At 51.7% G+C, this 14,584-nt stretch overlaps 1 protein-coding gene across 1 annotated transcript in view; it reads right to left on the minus strand.

Moving 5' to 3' along the window:
- The window catches only part of CDH23 (cadherin related 23), a gene marked incomplete at its 3' end in the record, with an annotated part of 67,545 nt that extends 54,373 nt beyond the window's left edge, over positions 1-13,172 (minus strand). The window contains exons 1-4 of the mRNA XM_084290519.1: positions 13,098-13,172; positions 8,370-8,448; positions 2,322-2,434; positions 539-727 (exon numbers count right to left, since the gene is read on the minus strand). Of these exons, the coding sequence (XP_084146645.1) occupies positions 539-727; positions 2,322-2,434; positions 8,370-8,448; positions 13,098-13,157 (441 nt within the window). The 5' untranslated portion in view covers positions 13,158-13,172. The remainder of the gene's footprint in view (positions 1-538; positions 728-2,321; positions 2,435-8,369; positions 8,449-13,097) is intronic.
- Between the last annotated feature and the right edge of the window lie 1,412 nt (positions 13,173-14,584).

Raw genomic sequence — 14,584 nt, forward strand, 5'->3', positions numbered from 1 at the left:
TCACCGGATCCCACCCGGGGCTGGGGCAGAGCACGTCCATCACTTCAACCAGCAAAGGCCACCTCTGCCTTCCAGCCACTAACGGTAATTTCCTGCTTCTTAGAAGATGCACGTTTCCATCCACCCACTGGGATATTGTTATTATTTCTTTTCGGCTGGGGGGGAAGATGTTTTGTTTTGTATTCCTTGCTGCTACTGCTTAATCTACCTGAATTGCCAGGAAAAGTCCCTTTGGGACTCAAAGGTCCCCTGGGAGCCTTGCAGAAAGTCTCCTCCCTTCCTAAAACAGGAAAAAAAAAAAAAAAAAGGAAGCCTAGCAATGCCCGAGCAGCAGGCAAGGATCAGCATCGTGCACAATCCTATTTTCTGGCTCTCAGTGGCCATGCAAGCCTCACTGCATGAAAGCCCACCCTGTGCCCGTGCTCTGGGGACCAAGCAGCAATAAGAGCTACACAATATAGGATATGACCATGCACCTCACTGCCAACGACCCTGCATCCCCCCAAAAACCACAGCAGTACAAAAGGGGCCAACTCACCTCATCCTTGTCCTGCACCTGGATGAAGAGGGGGAGAGCGAAGCCCACCTGGGCCAGCTCGGGGATGGCCACGCTGTACTCAGAGCTGTTGAACTCGGGCGCGTTGTCGTTGACATCGATGACCAGGATGTTGAAGGTGGTGGTGACGGTGGCGTTGGAGGGCGTGCGGTCGTCGTTCAGCTCCGTGCCCTGTGAAGGGAGAAACCAACAGGGCAGTCGGCCTCTTCTTTCATGGGGCAAGAGACAGGACAAGAGGAAATGGCCTCAGGTTGTGCCAGGGAGGTTTAGACTGGGCATTAGGAAGAATTTCTAACTCTTTATTGGCATTGGGACGGGCTGCCCAAGGGAGCGGTGGTGGGCCCATCCTGAGGGATGTCCAAGAGATGTGTGGACGTGGCTCTAAGGGAGGATGCTCACAGCAAGGTTGGGGCTGAGCCCACCACCTCTCACCAGGCACCCACAGCTCCTCTGAGAACCCGGGGCCATTTGGCATCACTCCTGCTTCAGACGTGGTGCTTGCAAACCTGCTCCCTTCTCCTAGTCCCCAAACCAAGGGGAGATGTGACGGGGTAGAGCGCACTCCTATTTTCTCCTCTGCCTCCTCCCGAGGTGCAGGCTAAACCACCAAAGTACTACTACAAGTGCAGAAACTAGGGCACCAGAGGAAACAAGATTAAGACCTTAAAATAGGTTTGGCACCACGTGTCTAAACACGGGGCTGAGTCACAACCCCGTATCGCACCTCTATCTCAAGGGGGGCTTGAATTTTGCTTTCTCCAAAGGCAAGGAGAGCAGATTTTCTTGCAAGGCTTGCAAAGAACCTTTTCCAGCAGGGTCCCTCCTCTCGTCCTCAGGTTCATTGGTATTCTCTGCTCCCGCACAGCCCAGCAGAACAGGCTGATCCCGCGAGGAGCTACCCAGCTGGATGCTCGCCGCGCGTTGCAGAGCGAGGGAACATCGCGGGGAAGGGGCTGGCAATTTTCAGGGGGTGAGGAGAAGTTTGTGGGGAGGGAAAAGGAAACCCGCCAGCGCAGTGTGATTTAGCTGGGAGCCTGGCAGCGTGCAGGCAGGAAAACGGGCAAGCTTTCAGGTCCGCAAACCTTTCCAAGGCTAAACAGATAGTTTTGTTCCTATTAAATATACACAACGTATGTGTGGTGGTGTTTTTTTCCCTTCTCTTGGTTTCTACTGAATTCAAACTATAAATCTCCAAACCAGGAGGTACCAGGGATGGACGCAGGTCTCTTCCCCATGCAGAAAACCCCACAATATGACCCGTGCCTGATATAAGGAGGGAATTTCTTGGCCCTTTGCCCCCTACCAAAGCCCAGCACTTCGCAAGGCGAGCAGGCTGCTGCCCTCTCAATCAATGACCCTTCCTGCAGTGCTGATTTCTCCCCACCTCGGCCCGGCCCAATCTATACTCCGAAATGCGTTTCTGACCAGCTGCCCAGCTCAGTATTGATTTCAATTAAAGGGCTGCGAGCGGAGCCAGGTGCCGTGCTCAGGTGGGGCTGGGAAAGCGTGCTCCGGTGCGTTTGCTTGGCGAGGCAGCTTCTGGCACCTCTCCCTCTGCAGATACAATGGCAGGAGGATCTAGCTGGAGGCCAAATATACAAACTGGCCCTACACATCCATATGGAGGCAACCACGTTTGGGACCACGGTGCGAGGCCCACTAAGCATCCCGCTTCACTCAGCCGGGGATGCCCACCACGGCCCAGAGGGATGTGTCCCCAGCAGGGAGCCCTCCCACCCTGCCGTGAGGCTCTCCCGGACCTCACCTTCACCGTGAGGATGAACCCGGCGCTGTAGAAGGGGTTCTCTCGGTCCAGTGGCCCGTTCAGAGTCAGTGCTCCGCTGATGTAGTCCAGCGCAAAGATGCTGTTGGTGTTCCCTGACAAAAAACAAGGGGCAGCATGAGCAGAGGCACGGCGAGGACATGAGCATCTTCCCCTGCCAGCCTCCACGTGCTACCAGACCCTGTGCTCAGGCTTTTCACACCCTGCCTGTTACCTCAGTGTGCTTTAAAATTGGGGGCCCGCTCCTCCCCAGACCTGCCCCAGCCCTGGAAGCGGTGCTTTCCATTTAGCTGGATGTCTTCAGTGCCCGGGAGAGTGCTGGAGCATGAACTACAGGCACTCATTCTGTTTTTATGTTCTTGCTTTTCAGCAGATGTGTTTTTCCCCCTGCAGCTGCCTCAATCTCCTCTGTCTGAGACAAATTTGGCCTCTGTGCTGGTCCTTACAGGCACACGGGGTGCCTGCAGCGAGCATCCTGCCTCCCTCCTCCTCTGGAACTAGACACCGAGGCAGGATTAAGGTGACACTGGGGCCTCTCGGCCAGCAGATGCTGAAAAGATGAATGTCCTGCACCGGGGACGCCCTTGCGACAGTCCCCAGGGAACAAAAGCAAGCAGTTGGTGGCTGCAGCCTGGGACACCCGATGCCAGCCCGACACCGTATCGGGGACGGCTGCTAAATTAGTGATGGGCAGGGCATAGGGTCACCTGCACTGCTGCCTCTCCTCCTCGGCCCTTGCTCGGGGTTGCCATGTTAAATGTTATGTACTGGGGCAGTTGTGCCACTATCCTCCTAATATAAAGCATAATAAAAATATGTTCTCCATCACAAAATACTATGAACCCAGAGACCAGAGTGTTTGAGTAGAAACAGGTCAGCGGGGCATGGATTGGATGCAAAGGGCTCAATGCAGCACCAAGCTCTGCACCTTAAAAATTGTGCTATGCTGCACAGTCACTTCTGGGATAATGTCAGAGATCCCAAGGACCACTCAGAGGGAAGATCCACACCTAGTGCCCTCCAGGGCTCCTTTCTGCTGGCTGGAGAATTGCTGCCTTTGCAAATGAGCCCTGGAAGGGAAAAAGGAAAGGGGTGGCTCCAGCCACTCCGAGGACGTTCCTAATTTCCCCTACAATGCCTCTCCAAGCAGCCTTTCGTTACGCCTCAGGCCGAAGTGCTCTCGCTGCCACTGAACAATGCGCCTTCCCCAGAGGCATTTGCAAAAATCTCTCTAATCATCCTCACATTTCTTCCCTTTTCTCCCAACAGCAAGAAAAAAAGAGGGAGAAAAAAGAGCCAATTTTGCCTTCCACTCCCCGCCAGCCTCTCTTCTCTCCCCACCCTTCGGTCCCTGCAGAATTTCTCCCTCTCCCCACCAGCTTTCCACCGGCCAAGCTGGTTGGACCCGTGGGGACAGGACCCCTCCAATGCTGTGCCCGATGGGTTTTGTAGCAGCACCACAAGACGGAGGACACGGAGGGGATTTGCAGCTGAGCCGAGCCCCCCAGCTAATCCCATTTGTCGGATGACATGGGACGGTGCGGGCCTTCCCTTTCCAAAGGGAAAAAAAAAATAAAAAAAGAAAAAAATGAAAGAAAAGACAAGACACTGACACGTCCTCCATCTCCTCCTTCCTCCCTACTTTTCGGCCTTCGAGCATCATCCGAACCCACGGGGGGATGCAAACATTGCTGGTCCCAGCCCTGCCTGTGCCGGCGAGCATCCTGCTCGCAGCGGATGACTTTCACGAGCTGCCAAAGGGGAACCCATCACACACCTTGCGCCGGGTAATTTATTAATCCAAATGTGCTCCGTCAGGGCTCCTCGGCACCGAAATAGATGCTGTTGGATGTGGTTCAGAGAGTCAGCAACAGACACAGTTATCATCGTATAAATAGGCCGTCAGCTGCCGTGACCACTGCGCCGCTCTTCACCTTGAGGTTTTGCCCCCGTACGACAGGCTGGGAAGTGCCCCAGGCTTAGATTCTAAGCTCTAATCCTCCTCCTGAAGCCTGTAGGAACTGTGGCTAGGTGTCAGAGAGATGCTTGAAGCCCACAGACATGACAGGCCCCTGCTTTGAGGGTAGCATTTCACATTAGGGGATGCTGAAGCTTGGATCACAACAACCGCTCCTCTAAAGGACAAAGAAAAGAGAGGAGCAGCATTCCCATCCCTTCACCACCCTATTTCTGCCTGAACCCACCCCATGTCCACCTCCTAGGTGACACCCTGGGAATGAGGTAAGGCTTGTGAATGTTGGTTTTGCCCATTCCTGCAAACAGACGAGCCAAGAAATGCAGAGGATGTGTCCCAGTAAGCAGGGAGCAGGACGCAGTGCATGTCCCCAAAAAGAAGCTGCTCCGAATTGCCCAGCATTGCCATCTCAGAGCAGTCACACGCGGCTGAAGGATGCAAATAAAATGCAAAAAGAAAATATATTTGCACCTTCTTAGCAGCTACCCTGTCCACGCTGGATTTACAGGTCCCCAGAAAGCCTCTTTGCTCTCTGGCGGCAGCAGGCAGAGGCACCAGAACACGAAAGCAGCGTGCTGTGATGTGCCCAGGAACAACTCTGAATCAGCTTTTAAAGTAAAAACCACACGGTCAGGCTCAACACCTGCCAGAAAACCTTCCATACTAGCAAACATCTCAGAAGCCCTTGTTTTCTCTAGCCCTGACACAGCTAGAGACAGGTTCCTTCTTTCCCATTGCTTGCCAACACTCTGCCTATACATTAAATCCCAGGTAGGTATGGAGAAAAGTCCCAGCAATTAAACTCAAACTACTTTCTATATTTCCCCATAAATGGGGATGTATGGTTTTAATTTCCAGGGGCCATTTGCTGGGGGAACCACCTGCCAAGCAGACAAACCATCACCCCTGCTGCCTTGCTGTTATCCCTGGCTTGCCACGGAGCCAACGGGGTGACAAAACCCAAGGGTACGGCCACAGCCACCACCTCCGCCTTGTGCTATCTCATCCCCTGCCATTGGCAGGGTGGAAAAACAGCCTGTGATGAATAACTCGGCGCCAGGCACTTTCCCACCCATCAGCATGTCCTCCTACGGAGATGAGTGCCCTTAAATCAGGCTGGAAGGTGCTCCCAGCAGCTGTGATTTATGAGGACACCGACACCCCAGCGGCTCACCCAGAGATCCCAACGTGGAGAAAAGCTGGCACGACGCAGAGCAGGACTTGGGAATATTAAAATTAGAGGGCTGTATTTCCAAGGATGCTCCCCGGTGTCATGTTTAAGGGATGCCCTCAATCAGAGCTTCACGTGGCCCTTTGGAAAGGAAGGCACATGGACATGTGAAGTCTGATTTAGTATAAAATATCTCGTTTAGTACAGTATAAAATATCTTATTCCTTAGTAGCAGGAACAGAAGAAAGCCCGAGCACAGTTAGCTTCAGACACACCTCCCTCCTGCTTTTGTAACTCACACTTCTGTTCTATCGTGCAAATAATTATTTTTAATTCACGCTTCCCTCGGGATGCGCCAGCTTTAGGAGGAGAGCGCTTCACCAGCAACTGAAGCAGCCTCCTAGAAAAGCCAATTTTTTGGGGAAAAAAAACACCTGCTCTGAGGGTTTCTGAGGAGCCCCGAGGAGCACCAGCTGCCCAGAGCTCTCTTTTCTCACCTGCAGGAGCCCCCAAGCCCCATAGAAGATGTGGGAACTGCCTTTGTGCCCATCCATCACCATGCCAGACCTTTGGCATTGCCTTTCCTTTGGTTTAACCCCTATGATGCCCACTGATGACAAAACCCCTTTGATCCATGATAAAAATCCTGGTTTGGAGGAGCCCAGACACTTTATCAGCAGCTGCATTTCGCCTTTTGAGGAGCCTGTGGTGCCCTGCACACCTGAGGCCGTCACTCTCCCATCACCTGCTGGTGCCTGTGTGCCACCAGGAAAATCAATCTGCTTCGAGCAGAGAGCTCCCCGAAATGAAAAGCCTTATCTAGAGCAAGTCGTGGTATACAAGTCACCCTCCTCGCCTGGGACGTGAAGGATGAGGAGGCAGAGTGCCCGGCACAGAGGCTATCTCCGTAAATCTGCCAAAAAGGAGCCATGGATTACTGCACGGGATTAATGGTCTGTCCTTCACACAGAGCCCCGACCTCAGCATCCGAGCATCGCCGACCTCGCGGAGCAGCCATGAGCGAGCAGGGCAGCACAGGGGCTTCTTTTCCAAACCACTTTTTCATTGCACTCCTTGCAAAAACAGAGTTAAAAAGAATTTTTTCCAGGGGCTGAAACACTCCTCAGGCCGGGAGAAAAGGGGAGAAACAGCCAAAAGGGGGTTACAAGTAAGCGAGGGACACAACTCCCCGAGCCACTCCGTGGACAACTAGCCAGGGCTGTGCTGCTGCCTGATTTCAGGCTTAACAGCCTTGTAAGCTGGCGGCGTGAAGTTAGATCTCCGGCCTTATTTTATGTGGTTATGGTTAATCTTTTAGTTTTATTGTTTTGCTGTCAGGGGAGGACCTTGCGCCTGGGGATGGCTGTATAAATAAGAGCTTCTGCACTACATCCCGAGGCATGGCTACGGCTGAGCAGGACCACAGCAGTGCCAAATTAATTTCCATATCCCGCCTCCAAATCACACCGCTGCCCGCTCCGAAGGAATGATGAACATCGGGGTCACTTCGCGCCTCTCCCTCTGCTGTATATCCAAGGGGGGTGCTAAAATTTGGGTAGCAATGCCTGAACCCTGTGCACTGGGCTTGGGAAGGGACAGTGGGCATCCCCCTGCCCTGATCCCCTGTCCCAGTAACACCTCCCCTCGTCAGTGCCAGCTCTAATTACCCACTCTTGCTTACAGTCTGTTTCTAATTTAATTTGCATCCCGCTTCCCATATGTTAGACCACTATTTTTTTTGCAAAATTGCCATAAAAATCTACCAGCTCAGGCACGAAATCTGCTCGCTGACCTTTCCCATCGTGATCGAGGATAATGACAAATTAATTAGGCTTTACCTGCCTGCCAAAAACTCGCGTGCCTTGGGTGAGTGGGATTTTAGAGGCGCGCTAGCGGCCGCTTCCCACAGCTGGGCTGTGGGGTAACATCTTTCTTGAGCAAAAAGCAGGTTGTGGAAATTATAGGAGAACATCCCAAGAAGAGGCAGGGGGCATTCACATATTTACCGGCTTTAGAAAAATAAGGTTTTTTGGCTGTGAGCTAAATATAGGGTGATGCCCTGCTCTGGCTGGGGAGGAGGCAGGAAAGATGCTCGTACCAAGGGGTGACATCTCTCAATCTATTCTGAAAATGCTCTGCAAATCTCGAGGAGCTGGCTTGGGGAAAAGAGAAGTCAGCCACTGCAAAGCAGCCTGGTGGCTTTGATGTGCTCTGCACGATGCTCTGATACGGGAGCTGCCCCCCGCCAGGCAGCAGCAGGGCAGGATTAAGCTCCTGGTGTCCGTGAGCAGAGCAGGGCACCTGCCTGCCTATCCGTACCCCCCAGCAAAGAAACCTCAGGGCTATTCTGTGGGAAAGCCAGGTAGAAGCAGAAAAACAAGAATGGAAAAGGGTTTGGATCGGTTAAAAAAAAAAAAAAGAAGCCCCTGCTGCACTTTGCCCACCGATACACGTGAGCTGGGGGAACCTCTCGTTTAATTCCTGCTGGGGCACATTAGAATAAATTGCAGAGGGAATTAGAGGAATAAATAATCCTTGCATCTTCAAAGGCAGGCTGACCTGGATGCTTGCAGTCGGGATCAATGGGCTTGAAAGCCCGGGTGAGATCACCTTGACCCCCGGGGTTGATTAAAAGAGCGTTCGGAGAGGCCAGGCTCTGCAGGAGCGATCAGGGAAATTATTTCCGCACCCGCAGCCGCCAGCCAGCAGGCACTGCCACCACGGTTTGCTGCAAGGATTTCCCCCCAAAATCAATGCCCACACCTCCTCGGAAGGGCCCCCAGGGCTTAAGGGCAGCCACCACGAGGTGTCAAGGCTGTAAATGGTTGTGTTCTCCTGCTGATGACCACCACCATGCCCTGTGCCGTGTCCCACCAGGACTCACCAGAGACGATGGTGTAGCCGATGCCACGGGGACGGCCCTTGTCCTGGTCGACTGCTGTTATCATCCGCACCGTGGTGCCCTGCGGGGACAGGAGAGGGGTGTTAGAGCCCCAGTGGCACCAGGGCAAGTCCAATGGGTCCCACCAAGCAGGCTGGGTTCGGCCATGAGCCAGGGTGGGAGGATGTGGGGACAGATGAGAAGGGTTTGAAGCATGGGGAGGGCAGCCATCGGGGCTCCATCAAGGCACAGCCACTCATCATCAGGAGCTCAGCAGTGGAAATCAGAGTAGGAGGTGGGAGTGAAGCATTAGCAAAGGCACAGCGAGCTAAAGGAGCTGCAAAGGTTTAATTGAAGACAATAAGGAGGAGAAGGACGGACATTGGGAACAGGGGGATTGCCCTATTTGCAAGCTCATCCTACATCATGCTTCTTATAGCCCAGCACAAAGGTCCTCAAGGCCCCCAGAAGGCAGCGAGGACCACAAGAGTAACCCAAGGTCCTTGTTCAGCTCTTAAAATACAAATATCACACGCTCCTGTCAGCTCCAGAAGCTGTGCGTCCCCCGCCGCACTGCAGCGAGCCCATGTGAATACAAACACAGGCACATGCACATAATTAATGGAGTGTGAAAAAATTTACAACTCAGCTGTTGTTGTTTTCATTGGTTTATTAAACAGTGGGAAAAGAAGCAATCTTTTTTTTTTTTTTTTTCCCTGCCTTCAAAGAAAATGTCAGCGGAGGTGTTGGCATGGCTAACGAGGCAGCACGGCGGGCGGCAGTGCAGCGTTTGCCCTGCACTCCTTCAGCTGGAGGCCAAAGGAAAAGGCACTGAAGAAGCATCTCCGGTGCAGAGCAGGGACTCACCACGTCCCTGGCTTTTAGGGCAGGCAGATCAGTCCCTTCCCTGATCTCTGAGGGCATTTCAATAGGCTCCTTAAGCAAAACCCCGCGATTAGCCCAGAACACGTGCCAAAAATCCCAGGGCACTGGCCTTTGGGTAGCGCTCAGCTGGTGAGGCTCAGCAGCCTCCGTAGAATCTCTACATCACGGACAGGAATTGTCCTTTCCAAAAGAGCATGAAAAAAAGGGAAAGCAAGCAGCCGGGGAGCACCACGGTGTGCAAAGGCACCTGGCTGCTCCAACAGCTCGCTCGTCGCCCACCGACAGAGCGCAGGATGCTAAGGGCACACACAAATGGGGATGGAAGAGGAAGATCACACAAAACCAAGCCGAACCCCTGGCTAAAGCCATTATGTGATGGCAATGATTGACCTCTCACCAGCCACATCTCATTTTCCAATTCCTCTTCCCAAAATCCCACTAAACCACAATGCTATTCCTTGCACTACCTAGTCATTGCCATGGCAAGGGGGGGAGAAGCTGCACCCTACATCGGAGGGGACCATCTGACCACCTTGAGCAAAACACATCTGGCAAAAAATTGGGATTTACATAAGGATGGAAATCCCAAGCTGTCTTCCAGCACCAGGAACTCTGCCTGGGGCTCACCCCGGGGATTTGTGGTGTGAACCCATGGCCCTCGAAAACTCCAAAATGCTCCTGGCACTTCTTAAAGCAAGGAAAATACTCGGGTGGTGGGTATAAACTGGAGCAGAATAACTCCCTCTAGGGAAGGAGGGAGAAGATTTAGAAAAGTAATAACTTGGAAGAGTCTATACTTAAAAGAAAGCAAAGAAAATAAAGAATGGCACATTATCCAAACAAAGTTTGAGGGTTTTTTTGAAGAGGGGCAGGGGTAAATCAATCCTTTTTTAATAAAACCCTGAGCTTTTAATAAAGTGTTCACACTGATGGACTAGAAATATTGTAAGAAAGAATTAACTTGGAGCTATTGAGACTCTAGGGCAAAAATAGCACTGATTTTACATTATTTCTTTAACCCAAGGAGTTTTTGGAGGGAGGGGGTAGTGCTGAAGAACTAAAACTGTTTTAATGATATTTTACATGGATCTACACCATGCTATTGCAAGGGAACATACCTGCTGATCTCAGGACTGAGTGCCAGCAGGGTTTGCCCTCCCCCTGTGCCTTTGCATGGCTCCCTGTGGGATAAAGCAGGCTTCCAGGGAGCTCAGCTCCTCTCTCAGCAGGTGGATTTCACCTCTTTCACCCCAAACTGAAGCTGTGATGGTGCCCGGACCTCGCATCAGACCGTCAGCACCTCTCCTCCAGCCCCTACTAACTTATCTGGAGGGCATCAGGGCTGCTATCCAGCCTGTGAATGGCGTGATGATGGGCACCCAAAAAGACTCCAAGGATGAAGAAACACATCAACACCTTGGCTGCCCTGGGAGAGAGGTCTGAGGCAGGCTGGGACGATAACCAGTGCCAAGGAAGAAGACACAATTCCTCCAGGGACAGCAAAGCCTCTCCCCACTGCATCCCCTTCCTTTGCCCGATAAGATGAGTCTTTCCTCTTGGTGTCCAAATAAACGTGAGCCCAAAATGCTTCCACAGTTGTACTACCAGATCCTGTTCTGCCAAAAAATCACAGCACTCCTCTCTCCTCTCTGCCCGTTGCAGGATTAGGGACTTGAAAGGCATGGCGCAGTACCGGGAGGAGCCGGTGGAGGCTGGGGGGGGGGAGGCCTTAGAAAGCTGCCACGGCAGATTCGGAGGCAAAAATCCTATTTCTCACTTCTTAATTCCAGTCAATTCCAGTCAAAGGGCTGATAGAGATCTGTTTGCAGTAATTTGCTGCAGTTTATCCACTCTTTTCACCTTCTATCGGCTCTTCACTGACGGGCTGGCTGACATGCTGTTGCTCGAGTGAGGAAATTAAAATTTGATGCAATAATCCCAAATAAGAAGGATTTTATTAGGTAATGTATACACTTTAGATTAGGTATTCTCGCCCGATACATTGATAGAGGAGCACAGACATGCTGTGCGCTGCAGATAAAAAGGAAACACAGCGGTGAGCAGGCGCATGGGGGAAGCCTGAGCCATCTTCAGGGCTGGGGCTGGCAGGAGATGGCCTCAGCACACCACGTGTCCCCCACAAACACACCACAGGTGCCTTAAACTGGGTGTACAGGAGCCCTGTTTCGGGCAGAAGCTGGCCAAGCCTTGACACCTTGAGCCAAACATGCTGTTATCCTTCCCAAAGCCAAGCAGACTCCCTCGGGTGGTGAGGCAGAGCACAGGAGGAGGTTTCCCATGAGAAATTTGCCATTGGAGAGCCCCTGTGCTAAACCCCAAAGCAGAAGACAAGCTCATTTTGTGAGATTCCTCCCCTGAAAGACAGGACTTTGGGGCCAAACCAATTCCTTTGGAGAGGATTGCTCAGCGCAGGCTGCACTCATCACCCCCTTCCCATGGGAATAAAGGCCACGAGATGGACCCAAACACTGCTTCTCACCTTCTTCTGCTTGGTTTTGTTCCTTTTTATCCTACCTCGATGTCTTTGGAGATGTCACACAGGGCCAAGAGGAACTGGGTGGGCTAGCAGGGCTTCATTCACTTCCCATTCTGGCTTACACAGCGATTATTTGCTACTTTGCCTACTGGACACCAGGTCACTCCATGACGGTGATGCAGTCTATAATTTTTTGACACCTGTGGAACTTCCATTTCTACAATTTCATCTACATTTTTTTTGTTAACAGTGATCTGAGTAGTGCTTTTTTTTTTTCCCCTTGTGTCTTATACAGCCCACCACAGAAATACTCCTTAATCTCAACAGCACTAAACCTCATGAAAGTAATTCATGAAGCCATTTTTTGGCCATCTTTGGGCTGCCAGACAGGTAATGTGCTGCCTGACCATGGGATTTGTGACAGGAGGACTCAGCCCTATTGATCCGGCACGCTCGGAGCAGTCAGAGACAGAATTTTGCTCCAAAGTGAATAAAAAGGCATAAAGAAATGAGACTTTGCCACTGCAAGAAGTGAGCCATCAGGTGTTCCAGACCCAGCATGACTGAGGCGTTGCGGGATGGAGAAGCACCATTCAGGACAGAAGGTTTTTCTATCCGTGCACAAAAATATTTGCCCTACGGATGAAGCTGGGGAGGTGGATTTGGCTGCCTTGGGCTGGTGCTTGGGGTGAAGGGAGCAGAAGCTGTGCCCCGTGCTCCCAGTAGGAGGAAGGCGTCGCTGCGTTTGGGGACGGGGAGACGTTTCCACGAACAGCGAGTCTGCTGACAAACCCAGTTTCAGAAGGATTGAAATGATTGGATCAATTTGGCAAAACCCGGGGGAAAAGACTCAAAATGCTGAAATGGCTGATCACTCTGGCATTTTCAAAACTGCCTCATTTCAGGAACGTTTACGTTTTTCTTCAAGTTTTCTATTAGGAATGGCATGCGTGGATGCTGTAGGGGAGAAAGGGGGTGAGCATGCGCTAAGAACAACATAAATCCTCCTTAGAATTTCAGAAAAAATGTTTTAAGAAAACATTTTCCTTCTGTTTCAGGCTTCCTAAACCACCTGACTGAGGCTCCCTTTTTAAAAAGCACAAAATATTTTGGATTTGACTTGAAACGTGTCATTTTAGTAAGAAAAAGGCTTGCCTCTATCAAGATGCCATTTGAACCTAGCCCTTGGCTCTTGTCTCCCCAGCCATACAAAGCCCTGACGGAAGGACGGATGAATTTCCCTGCAAAGAGGAGGATTTCCTCCAGCACTTTTGGGATCCCTCGTGCTTTCTGCCCTACAGCCTGCCCTGTCCCCCCTTGGCATGTCAGCGTGAAGCGGCAGCCCTTACCGGAGGCGAGTTCTCGTAGATGTTCGTGCTGTAGGGCAGGTTGATGAAGATTGGGTCCATATCCTGAACATCTGTGATGGTGATTGCCAGGTTGGCCAGAGTGGATAGCGGCTTGTTCTTATCTTGGTCCTTGAAAAGCAAGGGCAGGAAAGGGTTTTTATCAGAAAAAAAATATAGAATTATTCAACGGCGTAAAGGCTCTCAGTTGTAGTTGGTCAAAATCTATGAGTAGCCCAGGTAATCACCTCTTTTTCAAGCTACCTGCTGGAATTATCATCCACTGTACCCCCCTCTGAGCTGGAATACAATATGCATTTCTTTCCAGCGTTTCCCCCTTTAATATACAGCGAGTGCCAGTTTGATTGTCATCGTGCTTCGGGTGGAAAACAAGCAAGGTTTTTTTCAACACCTACTTGAAAAGAGAAATTCCCTCCCATTGCAGCTACAGCCTAGACTCAGGAGTGGTGGCGGGTGGACCCTCATCCCTGTACCCGCTCTGGAGGAGCAGGAGCAGCCAAAATATCATGGCAAAAAGCTGCAGACCCACCAGGGCTGATGCCTTTCTGCATGCCAGGTTCTCCATATAAAAAACCCACCAACATCATCATGTCTCGTGGGGAAAGGCTGCGAGGGGCTTCTTGGGGCTGTGCCCCACTCTTGCTCTTGGCTCATCCCATGGGTGCCCAAAAGCCACCCCGACAGCCTCAGCCCTTTGCTAGAAGGGCAGCAGCAGAGCAGACAAGGCACAAAGGGAAGGAAATAAATCTCTCCTGACCCCCTAATCAAGCACGGCGGTGAAAGGCGACCATTAGAGGTTACCGCACACTTCTGCAAAATGGCTCTGAACAGCGCCAAGGACTGATTGCCAGAAGATTAATGTTAATTTAAACCGTATTCAACAACACAGCTTGTACATTATCCTCTTAACCTGCAGGCCTCAGCGTTTATGGCTTGGATTGATGCTTATTTCTGACTCGCACTCTGCTGTTATCATTATCAGGTTGAAGTCTTTCGTTTCTTCAGATAATGTTTTTTTCTCTCCCCTTCACCTCTTAAATTTTGGTTAAAGCATTACAGATAGCACAGAAAAGCGAGCACGTTGCACATTTCCCTATCTAGCCTCTCCCACGCTGCCCTTTCCATCTCCTTCTGCCCTTGCTGCCTCCAGCCCCGGCACCGCACGGCTCCTGCCTCGCACCAAGGCTCCACGGCTCTTCCTACAGCCCTCACCCAACCCCAACCCAACACCACCCCACCAAACAAGGTCCCCGTGCCCTTCTCCAGGCAAGCAGGATGCTGCATTTGCCCATCCCCTTCTAGCTCTAGAGGGCTGGATGGAGCTGGGTGGACGGAGGCAGCATCCTTGTGTCCTTAAGGCAACCAGAATCAGGGATGTGGAAGAAGGGCACGTTTCTATCAAGGGTCTGTATTTCTTTTCTTACTGCAGCCACAAGTCCAGGTCTGGTGTGGTGACACCTAACAATGGA

This window comes from Netta rufina (genome assembly GCF_964035555.1).
Source record: "Netta rufina genome assembly, chromosome: 7".
In the NCBI taxonomy this organism is placed as follows: domain Eukaryota; kingdom Metazoa; phylum Chordata; class Aves; order Anseriformes; family Anatidae; genus Netta; species Netta rufina.